This window comes from Phycodurus eques, chromosome 13 (genome assembly GCF_024500275.1).
Source record: "Phycodurus eques isolate BA_2022a chromosome 13, UOR_Pequ_1.1, whole genome shotgun sequence".
NCBI classification, from domain to species: domain Eukaryota; kingdom Metazoa; phylum Chordata; class Actinopteri; order Syngnathiformes; family Syngnathidae; genus Phycodurus; species Phycodurus eques.
Window position 1 is genome coordinate 18442630 of NC_084537.1, and position 16891 is coordinate 18459520.

The 16891-nt window shown below is 42.0% G+C and overlaps 1 protein-coding gene across 2 annotated transcripts in view; it reads left to right on the forward strand.

Annotated features, from left to right (window-relative positions):
* LOC133411637 (netrin-G1-like) overlaps positions 1 to 16891 on the forward strand; it is a 62598-nt gene that overhangs the window by 21214 nt on the left and 24493 nt on the right. For both annotated transcript variants that reach the window (XM_061694225.1, XM_061694226.1), the window contains exon 2: positions 3657 to 4300. In XM_061694225.1, coding sequence (XP_061550209.1) covers positions 3657 to 4300 — 644 coding nt within the window. The remainder of the gene's footprint in view (positions 1 to 3656; positions 4301 to 16891) is intronic.

Sequence of the window (16891 nt, forward strand, 5' to 3'; positions counted from 1 at the left end):
CAGGAGGTAGGAACCTCACAAATAAAACCAGTAACAGCACAAATATATGGATTCAAATGCATGACACCTGTCACAAAAGAGTCAAATTAAAGTATTTTGTTGACAAAAACTTGGTTCATATCTACTGTGGCTGAGTCATATCAAGGCAAGAACTGAAGGTTAGTACCTGCTGAAATAAAACCAGTGACAGCACAAACAGATGGCATTAATTGCACCACGCACAGAAAATCCAAATCAAAGTATTTTGCTCTCAAAAAGTTGGACAATAATGGCTCTTGGTGAGAATCCAATCAAGTCAGGGATGTAACAAAAACAGAAAGTAGAAACCTACACCCCTCCACCCCCCCCCCCCCCCCCACCCCAAAAAAAGAAAGAAAAAGCAGCACAAACAAATGCATGACACCTGTTGCAGGAGATTAAAATCAAACTCCCTTGTTCACGAAAGGTTGGACAATACCGGCTACGGCTAAGGGTCCTATTGAGGGAACATTAACAACAGAACAAAACCTCCCAAAGTGAAAAAACAGCAACAACACAAACAGATTATTCTGCCTGGCTCTCATTTATCGTTCCGACATCCTCCATAACACGCTCTCTGTTTTCTGCCTCTGTGGCTTCTGTGCTGGTGCGTTGGCGTCTTGAAGAGAGAACACTTTTAGCGGCTTCCTTGGAACCCCGGTGAGCGGAAAAGGTCTCCTTTTACATTCCTCCCGCTCCCGTCTCGGCGGCGTCACCCTTATTAGCCTTCTAATTGGATTACGCCACACGGCTTTGAGTCAGCTCGGCCTGCAATCTTGCTGGTGCATCGCTTTGTTATTGACTCCCGCTGAAGAGCAAGTGGTTGATAGTGTGGGGTGGCTACAAAAGGAAATAAAAATGAAGTGAAGAGATCTATATCAGGGGTGGGGGGGGGGGGTCATATATTGAACCTACTTTGAGCAAGACATAGAGCATCAAATAAAATTCCTCTTGAGTTGAATGGAGGCAGACAAAAGCAGCAAGTGACTGAGATCAAATGTGTGATGTCACGAACTGGGAAAATAAAATTTGCACAAAAGCTCAGGCTAAAGAGACAGAAAATTCCACACAGTGTCGTTGACTGCTCACACTAAAGTCTAACACTAGCCCTTAGCAGCTAGAGCAACATAAAATTGACATTTTTTCAAGACTTCAGCAACTATCGCAAGACCTCACTAAGGCTTAGTTGTGACTGTATAACATTAGCCGCTAAATCTAGCCACTAACTTGCTGGCTGCCAACTTGGTAGCTGCTGTAACATTAGCAAATAATAGTGGAAGATAGAAACAACATTACACGAGACTTCAGACAGCACAGTCAACTGCTAAAGTTAGCTGCTAACGTTAGCCGCCTGATGGCTCGAGCAAGATAGAAATGATGTTACACAAAACTTCAGCAACTCGTGAGATTTGACTTAGTTCGCTTAGTTCTAACTGACCAGAAGTCCAGGCAGTGACATCAACTCTTAACGTTAGCTACTAGCTAACGCAGCCTGGTTAGTTGACATACATGTTCGTCTGACAGCTACAAAGGTCAAAAGACAACAACATTCAGCAACCTGAGTGAAATTCAGTCGTTAAAGGATTCTTAGGAGTATTCATTACTTTATTTTTGTTTTACTTTTATGATAGAGCAGTGAAGTTATTCTTACGATTAAGAATAATATTTCTTAAAATTCACATTAAGCGAGATATGAATGTTCATCGCTAATGCTAGTCACTAGCTAGTACATATGCGGTAAGAATGTTAAAAAGCGCGATGCCAGACATCGACTGGCCTCCCTTTCAGCTCTCTTACACTACTAAGTCGCGAGTCATCAAAGGATAAGTATTTTTACTTAGTTTTATATAGTTAGTAGTTGTAAAAAAACGTTAAAATGGCAGTTAAAGAGGAATTAAAGCCTAGAATTTTCTTGTCGATCTATTCTACGTGCCCCCGCTTGCCTAAACATGGTATTCTGATTATCGTGTTTATAGAATAATTAATCATTATTTACAATCTTCAACTTGTTTTCAACCATCTCAGTGGGCAGCCATTTTATGTTTGTATTGCCCTCTGATGTCAAGAAAATTATGTCAATGGTGCCCACCTGATATTAATGGTGCCTCGTTCGCTGATGTGGCCAATATGACGTTCACAATCCAAGCCACGTGGCCATTTGGGCACCACTGACGTCAGTTTCAGTGAACAGCAGAGGGAAATATAAACCCAAAATGGCTGCCCACTGAGATGGTTGAAAATTGTAAATAATTCTTATTCCACAAACACAATATTAATTAGAACACCATGTTTAGACTAGCGGGGGCACATAGAATATATTAATGATAAGAAATTTTTTGGGTTTCATTCCCCTTTAAGACATTGCCTGTACAGCTAATAAAGGCTTTTTTAATGCCCTTAATGTTCGTACACATTTTAAACATCATTTGAGCGCCACAAAGCATCAAATAAAATTCCTCTCAAGTTCAATATCGGGAGACAAAAGCAGTGAGTGGTTCTCTAAAATAAAAATGTAATGGCGAATCCTTATCAGTATTCTTTGCAGTCCTCCTCGCCTCCCGTGTCAATCTCGTTTTCCGAGAGAGAGAGAGCGAGCGATAAGCGTCTGGGCGTCGCTGAAATTATTGTTCTCACCTTTAGATAATTCCAACGTGGAGGGTGTCAGATGATTGCTGATTATCGAGCCGCTTTACAAGTGCATGTGAATCTCATCAGCACTTAACCTCATTGTTCCGGGGGGGACAGGGGTGAGCGGAATGTCAATGAGAGTGTGCCTTCTGATCTCACAGACACACACACACACACACACACACACACACTTGGGCACTCGATCCTACTCATAGACAAACACATCAAGAAGCTCCACACACTCTCGCACACACACGCAGACCGGGTGGATGCCTCTGGTACACACAGCAGACTGGGAGACCCATGAAAAATACATGGGGCTCTGGCGTGTTTTATAAGAAACAACTCATTTGGATTCCAATCCCATCTCGGGGCTGAAATACCACACAGGAATATCAATTACAGCAGCAATTTGGTTGGTGGTGGCGGCGGAACGATCGTATGCGGGGTTTTCGCACTGACATCTTAATGAGACGCTCTATGTATCCAGTGTGCGCGCTCTATCAAGTACACGTGGAGCTGAATGCGATAGAAATGCTTTAGTGAACACTGGCAGAGTGAAGAGAATGCTCTGTTTTTAATAGTGATAAGTGGGGAACCAAGAAAGGAAGATTTATCTCAATGCTGGAATCTGGGAAGACAGCATGAAAGTGAATAGAGTAGCGATACTATTATGATTTGCGTGGTTTTGTGTTAAGGTTAGGGTTAAGAGTTAAAATATGGTTCGGGGTTAGGGTTAGGGCTTTTACATGTGGCTATGTTAAGGTTAAGGGTTAGGGTTCCATGAACATACATGAACACACCATTTTTATTGTATTTCCAAGAGAACCCAAACGTGCTTAGGGTTAAGAGTAAGGGGTTGGGTTGGATTCGAAGGTAGGGGTTGGGTTAATGTTCAGCTTACAGTTAGGATTCCACAAACTTATATGACCGCACTACACAGGAGAAGCCTGGCTTGTGGTTAGGGTTCAATGAACTGACATGATCGCACTTTTCTGTTGTCCAAACAGGAGAACCCTTACATGTGCAACAACGAGTGCGACGCCAGCACCGAGGAGTTGGCTCATCCGCCCAAGCTGATGTTTGACTTCGAGGGTCGTAACCCCACAACCTTCTGGCAGTCCACCTCATGGAAAAAATATCCCAAGCCGCTGCAGGTCAACATCACGCTGTCGTGGAACAAGACCATCGAGCTGACCGACGACATCGTGCTCACATTTGAGTCGGGCCGACCTGAGCAGATGGTCCTGGAGAAGTCGCTGGACTACGGCCGTACGTGGACGCCCTACCAGTTCTACGCCACTGACTGTTTGGATGGCTTCACCATGGAACCAAAGACAGTCGGTGACCTCACCCAGCGTACCCTGCTGGACATCATCTGCACTGAGGACTACTCACGGGGCTACGTGTGGAAGAACGACAAGACGGTGCGCTTTGAGATCAAGGACCGCTTTGCCCTGTTCGCCGGGCCTCGCCTGCACAACATGGCCTCCTTGTACGGCCAGCTTGATACTACCAAGAACCTGAGGGACTTCTTCACCATCACCGACCTGAGGATTAGGCTGCTGAAGCCGGCCACTGGAGCCACCATGGTGGATGAGAACAACCTGTCCAGATACTTCTATGCCATCTCTGATATCAAAGTGCAGGGAAGGTAAGTTTTTTTCGTACTTTTCAATGGAGACGATGTAACCTGAATTTGTTGGAATGCGCCGTAGTCTATCACTAACTGACGCTAACTCAGTGGCAAAGTCATAATTACAGTACAGTAGAATAATAAAAAAAACACAATCTCAATATATAAAACAGTCAAACTGATCATAAAATGGAGGTATGAGGTGTTTGTTGGTTCCACGCTACATGCTAAACAGAACTCATAATGTTTTGAAATAAAGGCAAGACAGACTTCTTTCCTAAACTAAAGGAAGGAAAACTGAACTAAATTCAACTTTGACCGACTCCTCTGAAATGGATTTAGCCCCCCTTGATTGCAGGTTAAAGAGAAACAAACCTCAACCCTCCAGCCAAGTTTATCTAAAAGACTAAGAGGGTAAAACCTAAGCAGAGGCTGAACTCCTAGGGCATAAAAGACCAAAGGTTTGTACGTCCAAAAACGAGTGCAAATGAAAGCTGATCTACTAACTGGGCGCACCCAGAATTGCATTTGTCAGATGTGCAACGCGGGAGATCTATAGATAAATACATTAATTTAGCACACCCAATGTGATTTAACAAACCTAAATTACAATGACTGATTTTGCATATTTAAAAAGCGCATCTAAAAGATAGGTGCAAACCAGCAGGCAAAGCGCTGACAGTGTAGAGCGGGTAATATGAGAGGAGGCGGGGAGAATTTTACTGCTCAAGCAAGCATTTTTCAGATGCCACAAACAAAGGTTATCGCGATAAAGTCTATTTAGCATTGCAACTTTGGAACTTCTGAACGAGCTAAGGGCTGATTTGGAGCCAGTCGAATGAAGGAGTCATGCCATAACACGTATGACAGAACTGATTTCAATTCTGCGTATGGGTTTTTTCAGCGCACTTTGGCGACAGGTGCTGGCCTCTCCCACAGCAGTTTTTCTTGATGTACTGTCCCAAGTTTTAAATGCAACATTACACAGGATGGGCACATAGTGTTCATCCAATTATCACGTTAAATCAAACAAAACATGGATTTTATCTGGTTGCTGGCTTCCTCAAAATTATCAGAGCGATTTATTCTCCTTAACTCAGTAATGTTTGTTCACGTCTCCCACTAACATTTCCAATTTCATCACTTAAAACCTATTTTTGTGCATGCGAGGCTTTCCCACGCTCCATAGTGACAACCATTAGAGCTACGAAAGCAGAAAACTCTCTTTTAAATACCGCTGTCTCCACCAAATTGTTGCCAACAGCACACGCAATCTCTTATTGAGTGAATATGCAATGTAACACCCGCTATTTGGGATCTTAGTAAATGATTTCAATCTTAGTAGATCACGCGCAACACGCCCACCAACGGCACGGTCAATCTGTTAGAGTGAACACGCAATTTACTGCCCACTATTTTGGATTTCAGTAAATCTTTGTCTTTTAAATTAATGACGCAGAGCTGAGATTGCCTCGTGTGAGCCAAGAAGGGAATTTTTTAACTGAGGCTCTGTTTTATTTGACTGCTTTCAGATTCTCAACAAGTAAAAATGTACCACCAGCATGTAGTATAGTTTGTCAAGTTTAAGTAGACGCTTTTATGCTGCATCGTGTGGCACATTCGAGGAATAACAATACAGCTGGGATCTATTCCTCTGTCACTTTCAGACAAAGCTCGCCAAAGCAGGATGTTTTCAAGTCCCTCCCATTCCACGTCTGTATCTTACACACAAGTAAAAAAGGCGAAAGCTAAGATGGCCAGCGTGTAAGGGGCAGACTTCATTTGTATGTTGATATTAGAAATGAGTATTTGAATTCCATTTTGTACCATGGAGAAAATTAGTGATCAATTCATCTACTGTTTTTATGTTCTTTCTCAATGTTCTGAACTTCTGTTTCCGCACCAGTGTCGTGCATTCGTCATGCTGGCCTTTTCTAAACGGCGAACTCATACAAATGGAATCACAGCGCTTCTCCAGGTTCTTTGAAAACGCCATTCATCTACAATCAACCTCGTTCTTAACCGTGGCAGTAAACGCTTTTTTTATTTGCCTCGGTGTTAACTCCAAACACCTCGCACACCCATATAAACGATTCACTTACCTTCTGTCAACTGAGCTACGACCCCCTCTACGCTATATTACTAGCTATAAAATATACATTTACACAACATTAGAGATGCTTAATTAGGGCAAGGTAAAACACTGCTGCTGCGGGTTGCGTTTCAGGGAAACGGAAACATTGTAGGAAACGGGCCCACAAGGTGGTCATAAAGCGTTGGCAGTTGCTCTCCAAATGGGAGTGGCGCTGCCTGCCTGGCGGTTGGTTTATGTGAGGATAACTAGGCTAGTAATGACCCATCAGAGGGGCCCTTAGGTGAATTGAAACAGTTAGTCCCTAATTGCAATTCAGTTGGCAGACAAGAACCATTAGCACATTGGCAAATTGGCAGGAGACTAATGTCGTAATTAAGAGAGTTTGTGGCTGATTAAATGGTAATCACCGGGGACGTGTGAGCGGAAAGTGGGGAGGCTCCCGAGTTTGACGGGTTTTTCCAAATTTGAGCTCAGCCCATTCAATAAATGAGATGTACGCTTTGAGTTAAGAGGCATTTTATTGGAGTGAGTTACACTTGATGATGTATGAAGTTAGACACAAGTAAGTTATTACTTAGCTTTGGCACCAGAACAATCAATGAGAACTACCGTATTTTCACGACCATAAGGCGCACTTAAAAGTCTTAAATTTTCTCCAAAATGGACGGGGCGCCTTATAATGCGGCGCGCCTTAGGTGTGCACCGAGTTCCAACATCTATAAATGTTGTGATGAGCGCTCCGCTCGACTTTGTTTTTTTTAGCATTTCCTGCCGACGCTGCTCACGCAGAGGAAAAGCGGACGTGGCTGAGGATAGGGGAAGGACGTTAAAGCCACGCCCCCAGTAGGCATATAGCGCCGGGTTTTCTTTTGTTTGTTTTTTACCGCTTTACTGACTGGGAGCATTTCCGGGGTGTGCATTGTGCAAAACAACATCGGTTTGGTTAAGGAGCCCCGAGCAGCCGTGAGAGAATTCAAGATCAACGAATCCATGGTTCGCAAGTGGAGGAAGCAGGAAAACGAGCTTCGCCAAGTCAAGAAGATGAAGCTGAGTTTTCGCGGAAAAAAAAGAAAAAGAAAACGCGGAAACAAGGCGAGGTCCAACTCGGGCAATGGATTAATGAGCAAAGAATAACTCGGGGCTTGCCATCATTCCGGGAGGCTTGACGAACCGCTGGACATCGGTGTAAACGGCGTTCAAAGTGAAGTTGCGAGCGGCGTGGAAGCGATGGAGCCACACAGTTTTGACCTGAACTCGGATTGTTACTAATATAATACAAATTTTCATGTCTTGGTTTATTCCAACAAAGTAACGCCGCATAGTCATCGTCTTCATCCGTTGGAGGTACTTGTCAAAAAAGTCTTTATAAAGGGTTGAGCTACAAACTTTTATCAATACAGCCACAAGAACATTGTGTTCCCCATTCTCTCTCATCTTCAAAATAAAATTAATTGTGCAGGTGTGGCCTAAAGGATAAGTATATGTTTTGAATGACAGTTCTGTTGGCAAATAAGGATACTTGGTTCAAGCAATATAAAACACTTTTCACTTATTGTTTAGTTACACACTTCATCGGTGGAGGGGACGGCCGCGGCAGAATGAATGGGAGATGGTTGATACAACACAGCATGGCAGATGACGAGAGCTAGCCAGCTTGGAAGCCAGCTAGCAAGCTAGCTAGAAAGGATGCAGCTGTTGCCAGGCAGCAAGGATTTAGGGCACCGACAAGCGCAAAAAGAATCCAAGTTCTAAATTTGGCCACGGTACGGAATCCTGATTAGATTAAGCCATTTTAAAAAAAATATATAAACTTTTACGGAGAGAGAAGTGGCAGCCAATATGTGCCAGCGTACTCTCGTTCTGGTTCAACTGATAATTTCAAATTGTCAAATTACATTTTTCATTTGTTGGACTATGACATGTCTTTATTTTGGAATAGTATAAGGAGTAACGATTTGATTCTGATTTGGAAGTCATTCGTTACTGTCAACACAAATATAACAAATCGGGATTTAGCGGGCAAGACAGAGACCTACTAAACACTTAACTGAACATGCAAGACAAAGTTGAAAATCAATATTTTGGAGATAAAAGTTTCTTCCATCAACAATTTGTTACGTGCTACCTGTTAACCAAAACTGGTCACGTTTTGAAACAAATGTACGTTCGTAACTGTAAAAGAGCACCACATTTCCATGCTGGTTCACCGATGTTTTAGCCCACGAGGTGATCCTGGGTGGATGATGTTTGGTTTATTACCAGCTTTCCAAAACAGGAGGTCAAAGACAAACATAGTGTTGCTTGGAATCACCTTGTAGCACTCTTCAAGGCAATGTTCTACTCCCACATCACCTCCCCACAGGGACATACAGTTTAGGTTGCGTAGTTAGACACTCCATAGCCACACTCCAAAACAAATTGATGAGTTGTAAGTTGCAAGGACGTCTAGAAAGCGCAGAATAGTATCTCCCACAGATATCTTATTTTGCCTTTCAAAAGAAAAAAAAAGCTTGGATGGGTAGGGAAAACAAGTGGTTCATCCAATTCTACCCACTTCTCTGCTCCAGGGCATCAAATGCAATTTTCTTATCAAAATGTTTGCGTTGTAAATTGAAATAAAATGAACAGACTGTTTGTGTCCAGCGGTGGATCAGCAAGTCAGGAGAGAGAGGCTGATTAGACTTCGCAGCGATGTCGGCAGCCCTCTGGCTAGGGGCGAATGTGAAAGTCTTATCACAATGTGTCAGCACCTTGCAAGAATTCCTTGTATGTGCTGAAAAAACTCTCCATCAGACATGGAAGGTTTCTCAGAGCCAGGTAACCTATAGACATGGACATGAATAGAATGAATGGGCACCGACGTATTGCATAAATAGCTAGTTTTTTCGGCCATTATCTCCGAATACTTTCATTCAAAGTAGACTTTATGCAATGAATACAAAATAAGTCCCGTCTTTTTGAATGATTAAAATCTTCGTAGTAAATCTGGGCTAACAAGGGATCACAAGAGACCTCTGGCTGACTTCTGTTAAGTACACAAGGCATAGTAGATCTTCTGAAACACTGGAGTCAGCGAACTCACTGGAAATAGTGCAAGATGATTTGGTTCACTGATTTGAGGCCTGGTACACATGTAAGGATTTTCAAAACTAAAAAGCTTTTTTTATCTGCTCCAGACTCCCAAAAAATCATGCATTTAACCGTTTTGGTCTTATTGTGTGTGGTGTGCTCCGATAATTTCAACATTGAATACCAGACATATACCTGTAAAGATTCTGTTCTGCCGCCAATCTTGAAATCTTCCGTGGTCGCACGTGATCTCACAAAACCGACGAAGAAGAAACACTTCCAGATATGCGCATGTTTTGACGAGCATTTCTGAAGGTTGCAGGAGCCTTGTACAATAATGAAAGAATTTGGAACATACTTGTGGCCACCTGGGGAACCCACTTTTAGACAAAAATAATGAAATCAGGTAAGACGTTTGTTTTTACTTACGGTCATTTCCATGTTCGTCAGCCTACGGCGCTTCTTGGATTAGCTACAGTCTGTTCCACGTCACAGTTCACAGATTCATGACTCGAGAGTAGCTTTCCCACACACATAAGGAGTTTTGGTCATAAATATAGAACATGTTCATTATTTAAGATTGTCGGCCCGACCCGTTTCAAACCCTAAAATCTGGACAAATTGACTTTTAACACACCTCGAACCTAAGGACAATGTTATAGGCTAATCTTATAAAACATGATAGCCTGGCATTTGACCTCCTTGGTCAGGAAGGGCCGGACTGGAAACACTGCAGACTCAAGTGATTCAGTTAAATCGGATGACTGACTCAAGTTAGCAGACTTGTTAAATACACAGTGGACTCAAATAATCTGGTTGACAGATTGACTCCAGTTCGGGGTGACTATTCCAAAACAAAACCGATAACCACTGAGCACTTATCATATGCTACTTGAGAACGAGAACAGTCCAGTTGCAATCGATTCAATGCCCTGAAAATGAAATGACCTGTATGAATGAGAATATTCACAGGCATACTCACAAAAGTAAGGGGTATTTGGCTTTCTGTGAAATTTCAAGATGAACCTAAAATGTTCATCAAAAAACTTAAATGAAAATTTGTTTTTAAATGCACTATAACCTTTACAGGTGAACTTAATTTGACCTTCTCTAAACGTTTGAATGCACATGTCCAAGTGCTCAATATTTCAGTACTTTTTGCACAATTAGAAAACAGAAAGTTTTGCAAAAAAGTACTGAAATATTGAATAGTTGAAAAGGTTAGAGAAGGGCACCTGTGAGAGTGCATTTTTGGTTCATCCCGAAATTTCACCTTGCCTGAAAACCGAATATTCCTGACTTGTTATGAGTAGTTTATCTTATCAATTGCTTTTGAGATACTTTTATTTTATTTTTTTATGTAAAGAGACTTGGTGGACACACTGTATATATTCCCACATGCTCTTTCCACTTACGACTATCAAACTAGATCATTAAAATTGGGATATTTAATAATGCCATCATAAAAGTGCTCCCGGAAGGCATTCCAATAAAAACAGAAGAACAAATTGAGAGATGACAAAATGGAGGGACCATAGAGAACGTCTCCGTTATCATCCCTGAGTCAAGTCGTACGCAGTCGACGTGCCAATGTTTTATGTTAGCCCTTATAGAAAAGGCAGCGTGTTCTCCCTCACCTTCGCCGCCATGTGTGGCGAGGTTAGCACAGCTATTGATTGCGTGCAACAAGAGGATACACGAAAACCTTGAACTGTGCAGACTTGTCCCACCTTTCTTCGCTTATTGATCACGTCTGCCGACTAATTAAGATGCGACCGCTAGCAGACGGCCGTGCGGTTAGGGCTGCACGTGCCAAGTGGGGCTGGCCGGGGGCCTGGGAACCGTGGAGGCAGCTAATCCATAAGCTGCTAATGCACGATTGTGCTCATCCCCTTCATGTCATTCCCAACATTCTCTGTTGACCTCCTGTTTTTTTTGTTCGTCCTCAACCCTGACCCATCCTATTAAAGTGAGGTTACAAAGAAAACAGCTGTTCAATGTAAACCTTCACCGTTTGACTTGTAATGCAAGGACAGCTCACTCACACCCCAAAACTACATTATTCACGGCATTTAAGATTCTTCAAAAACAAGGGTATTCATGAAGATTTTTTTTCTATTCCATTTATTTCTTACTTTAACCTGTATAACCTTTTTTGTCTTTAATTGTAAGCAGTACAGACAATTGATGGATGGCTAGTCTTAATTAAATCTGTGAAACGTTTGGATTTTTGTGGTAGTTTTATTTTTAAGTGCATATGTTTTAAAGGTTTTCATGGTAGTTTTATTTTTACCAGCGCAACTTTTGGGGTTTTTACAGTAGTTTTATTTGATAGTATTCTGACTTAACTAGCACAGCTTCATGTTTTTTTTTTATTTTTTTAATTAAAGCGGTGCAACCTTTTTTTTTAATGGTTGTCTTCCTCTAACCACTGCAAATGTTTAGGTGTTTATGGTAGTTTCATTTTAACGTGCACAAGTTTTGGGGGGTTTATGTGGTAGAGTTATGTGCAGTTTTTATTATAACTTTATATTTTTATTCTAAACGACACAACTTTGGGTTGATTACTCTAATTAACTTGTACAACCTTTGGGTTTTTACTAGACTTTACGTCGATCTGATCGGCGTTATCGGTATTGGCCGATAATTAGCATTTTATGCTGATCGGTTGATCGGCTTTCATGTCATAAGTCACCGATCCGATCAATGACGTCATCGATCGGCTACGCACAAGACAAGTTATTTGCAGTCTGTGCACAACTGAAGTACCTCGTGGGGAACGTCATCTAAATACTTCAACACAACAAATTTGATCGGGTACATGAAGAATGTACACGAGGAGGAGCATTCCACGTTCAAGCAACGCAGCATGGGGGGGGGGGGGATTAAAAATAAATCAGATGGACTAAAACTCTGGACAACACCCGTCTATATAGCTGGGACAGTAAGAAAGTTAGCGTAAGCATGTCATTAACAGTATTTATTCAAGTAACTTAATTGCAATAATTTAATTACAGTAAGTTAGCAGCCATTATTTCTGTCATGTTGTAATGTTGATTTGACCTAAACTTATCTCAGTGGCCAATCCTTGAATGCCCCCTAGAGGTCATTGGTGTTTTAACTTTTGTCTAAAATCCTAGAGAATAATTTGAGCTGAGACGGTATACAGTACACAAGTATATACAATAAATGAACAAGTCACGTAAATAGACACATTGCTCTATCTTGTGACCGGATCGGTGATCGGTTTGCGTTTTTTTTTTTTTATTTGCTGATCGGTGATCGGCCCCAAAAATCCTGATCGTATAAAGCCTAGTTTTTAATCTAGTTTTGTTTAACCAATGCAACTTTTGGGGTTTGCACTGCTTTTACAATGTGTAAATGGTTATGTATATGGTAGTCACTTTTGAGATAAGTAGTTTCTGTAGGTGTTGCAAAAGTCGCTAACTTGACAACACTGCTTTTCTAAACTAGCTTCTCTCTGTTCAAAGACAAGTTCGTGGATGTAAGGCTTGTCAGTGAGGATGGGGTTTGAATTAGTGAAGTCACAAAAACATTCGTCCGAAGCATTAAACTCAAATGAATCACTAAAATGACCCTCCCTAGTTAGTATACATACACTTTGCAAAAAAACTGGTAAAATGGTAGCCCTAGATCTTACTAATCGAAACAGTTACTTGACCGTGATTGAAAATGAAGTCCGTGTGCAGGTCTCTGGAGCAAATGGATCCGCAGAAGGCTATAGTGAAATAGAATTACTGCCGTACGGCAAGCAAGTGATGACACACTTGCGTTCGGATAGCAAGCATTAGAGAGAGGGGGGGGGGGGCAGAGAGAGAGTGAGAAGGAGGGAGTTGAAATTCAGTCATGTTCAATCATTAAACCATAAGGCCACTCATTATTGAACAGGATGAGGCCAAATCGGAAGGCCCTGAAGTGCAAATTTTCAACGTCTATGCGTTTCTGCTGACGTTGTCTATTGGTCACATTAGCAGAGTCATTTCAACCCAAATGGAAGTTGGAAATACCGAATTTTGCCCTCCTGGGCTTTTTCGTTTTACATTGTAAGTCTGCCAAGAGGCCTATTAGATAGGAAGTGAAGTATCTCCATGTCGCTGTTGATTCACTCAACTAGTTTGCTGTCGAAAGAAGTAACTGGATTTATGCAGATCTCCTCTTCGATAGACTTCCCTCGGCAGAATGGGCTCTTTGCCCACAGCGCCATGAAGTCATATCCGTTGTGAATAATGCGGTTGACCCTTTTTTCGGTTGGCGAACTACGACTGCCGTGTATTCATAGTAAACAGCTGATTTTGAGCCTTATAAAAGATTGAGGTTTTTTTTTTTTTTTTAATTCCCTAAACAACACGAAAGATACCATATACACTGTTGTGTACCAATTTGCACAGTTTTCACACCGCATTCACAGTGTATTTGTGTAACTCGGCATCGCCTCTGTAACGTAAGAAAAATAAAAATCAGTGTGAAAACATGCATTAGAGTGAAATGTAAATGATGACAATGGAACTCGAACGGAACTGTAAGAAAAGTTACTCATCAAATATGAATTGCTACAGAGGTTTGATTCTTTCATGTAGTTTTTGTCAATCAAAAGAAATGTCATCAAACGCTTATCCCTAGTTAGCATTCCGATAGATTGGCTTTCAGGTCCTTTGAAGAACTGTGCTTGAACTTCTGTCAGAAAGTAAATTTAATTTAAAGGGAAAGCCTTTGTCTTTAGTCTATGGTCTATGGTGCGAGATTGATGTATTTAAGCTGCGACTACCAGACACCCTTACTGAGCAAGCAGCCTCCCCTGGCTCGCCTCCTCACCTATTCTCTCTCAAGCCGGTCATGGTCAGAAGCCGTAATACGTCTCCATGCTGTATAAATGCATAGTGAAGGCCTCTGGAAGAAACCTTTCCTGACATGACACTCGGAAAGGCTTGCATGTTCTGAGAAGTGATAGGGCTGACATACAGGGGAGAGGTGGGGAGGAAGGATCAAGGCGGCCGAGGAGAAACTTACGCCTTGCAGAAAGTTTGGAATAACAAACTGGAATAACTTGACAACTATTCTTTCCAGGAGTGTGGTTTTTTGACATCTTTCAAGGCTATGTCGATCTGTCATCCAGGTGTCCAAATGGTGAAATCTGATTTGAAAATATACCACAGAATGACTTATGGGTGTTTTTAGCCTCTTTCACACAGAGAGCCTGGAAAAGAGCATCTGAGACAGCTTCTTTTTTGTGTGTGTCTTTGCCTTTGACACAGAACCATCCACATTTCATGGATCACTCTTTATATGTAAACAAAAGAATTGCAGAAAATCTGAACACGTGGTATTCATCCGCCTTTGCCTCTTTCGCAACAAAGTGGGATATAGCCTAACCTACTAAAAACTCACCCATTTGCATTGTTTGTGCTCTCTCTCAAATGCCCAAAATTGCCACAAGATGCTACCAAGCCCTGTCTAAATAAGAAAGTAGTACAGTAAAGGTGTCAAGGAAATAAGTTGAAATGATACATTTCGACTGATAGACCAGCTTTGTCTGTTGGGGAGGAGCTAAGTTTAGCCTGAGTTGTTAGTAGAAGTTAAGCGAAATCTTTGCCGCATGTACAAATTATCAGCAAGCCATTTTCAAAGGGTAATGTTGTAAAATTAGTTGAAATGACGTTAAAGTGTTTTGGGGTCATAGTTGGTGGTATATTTATGGTTTAAACTCTTAATATAGGCAATTCTAAACATATTTGGCATACCAAAAAAAAATTCTATCATTAAGTTTCCATGGCGGCACGGTTGACAACTGGTTAGAGCGTCTGCCTCACAGTTCTGAGGACCGGGGTTCAAACCCCGGCCCCGCCTGTGTGGAGTTTGGATGTTCTCTCCGTGCCTGCGTGGGTCTTCTCCGGGCACTCCGGTTTCCTCCCACATCCGAAAAACATGCATGGTAGGTTAATTGATAACTCTAAATTGCCCGTAGGTGTGAATGTGAGTGTGAATGGTTGTTTGTTTGTATGTGCCCTGCGATTGGCTGGCAACCAGTTCAGTGTGTACCCCGCCTCCTGCCCGATGACAGCTGGGATAGGCTCCAGCACGCCCGCGACCCTAGTGAGGAGAAGCGGCTCAGAGAATGGATGGATGGATGGATGGATAAGTTTCCACTACTATAAATATGCAAAAGGAATTTAATTTATACACCAATTTCATTAAAATATGAAAAAGCGCTGGTGCACTTGAGGTCAAATGTGTAAAAACGTGTCTGGTTTTTGAGAGTTGGAATAGCAATGACGTTAGCTTTAATGAGCTAAAACATGCTAGGAGTCGACCGGGTCATTGCTACATGACACGGTAGGTCAGTCGTTCCCAATAAAGGCATAGACGAGCCGCATTTGAGATCTGATCCGCGCTTAAACGAGCTAACTTAAGTTGGTTGAAGTGCATATTGAATAGCAATCATCTGTTAAATGGATTGTATGTAGGAGTATCGATCAAGCGTAAACGCGACCTTGAGGCGCCGCAAAATCAACCCGACACTGCAGAACTGACATAACGGGTTCGACAATATCGCATCACACGTCCTACATTTGCAAACGCCGTTGAAATTCGTCTCGGGGGGAAAAGGGAAGACTGCAAAGTCACCTCATTATGCCGGGATGCATCACCATGAAATTGAGCGGTCCGATTACGCTTGTTTCCGTCGCACCGCGCCGTGGCCAATTTTTGTCATTCTTCCGTGTCTGATGTAATACATCTCGGGACAATTGTTTGTGTCCCACCCCCCACCCCAGCTTCTCAAATTGTTGAAGAGATATCGAGGACGGATCGCAAGTTAATTCAACGCTCTCCCAATTTTCGGCTGCATGGGAATACAAACTTAAATTTCAATGCCCGATGCTGCTCGAAATTTGTGATGTTTCAAAGGCAGGTAATATCACGCTTCAGAAAATCTGCACAATATCTTGATGAGTGAAGTTGAACGAACAAAATTATTCAGCATAAAGTTAAACCCCTGTTTATCGCTGGGATGTGTTTCAGACCCACCCGCAATAGGTGAAAATTTGTGGTATAGAGACTTTGACTTTTACTCATCCCTTTAAAAACATTTATACTCCAAAAACATTTTTAACACATTGTGAACATATTTGAACAATGTAACATGAAAACCCAAATGACTGTCAGATTGGATTCACGCCACCACTTCAGGTGACACAATTCCGATGTTTGCCAACGACACAATGCCCGTCTATATGTTGCAAAAGCAATCATTTCTTGACACCTTGTTAAGTTTTGTCTCTAAATATTTCACAGAGGTCACCTTGCCTTACCTGCGCAACTCTCCATGAAACAAGGCCGTGAGAGAGCTGGAAGGAATGCGGACATGTGCACCAGCTGAGCTAGTCAGTTTTACACTTCATTTTCAGATGTTAAATTGTTGAACATTT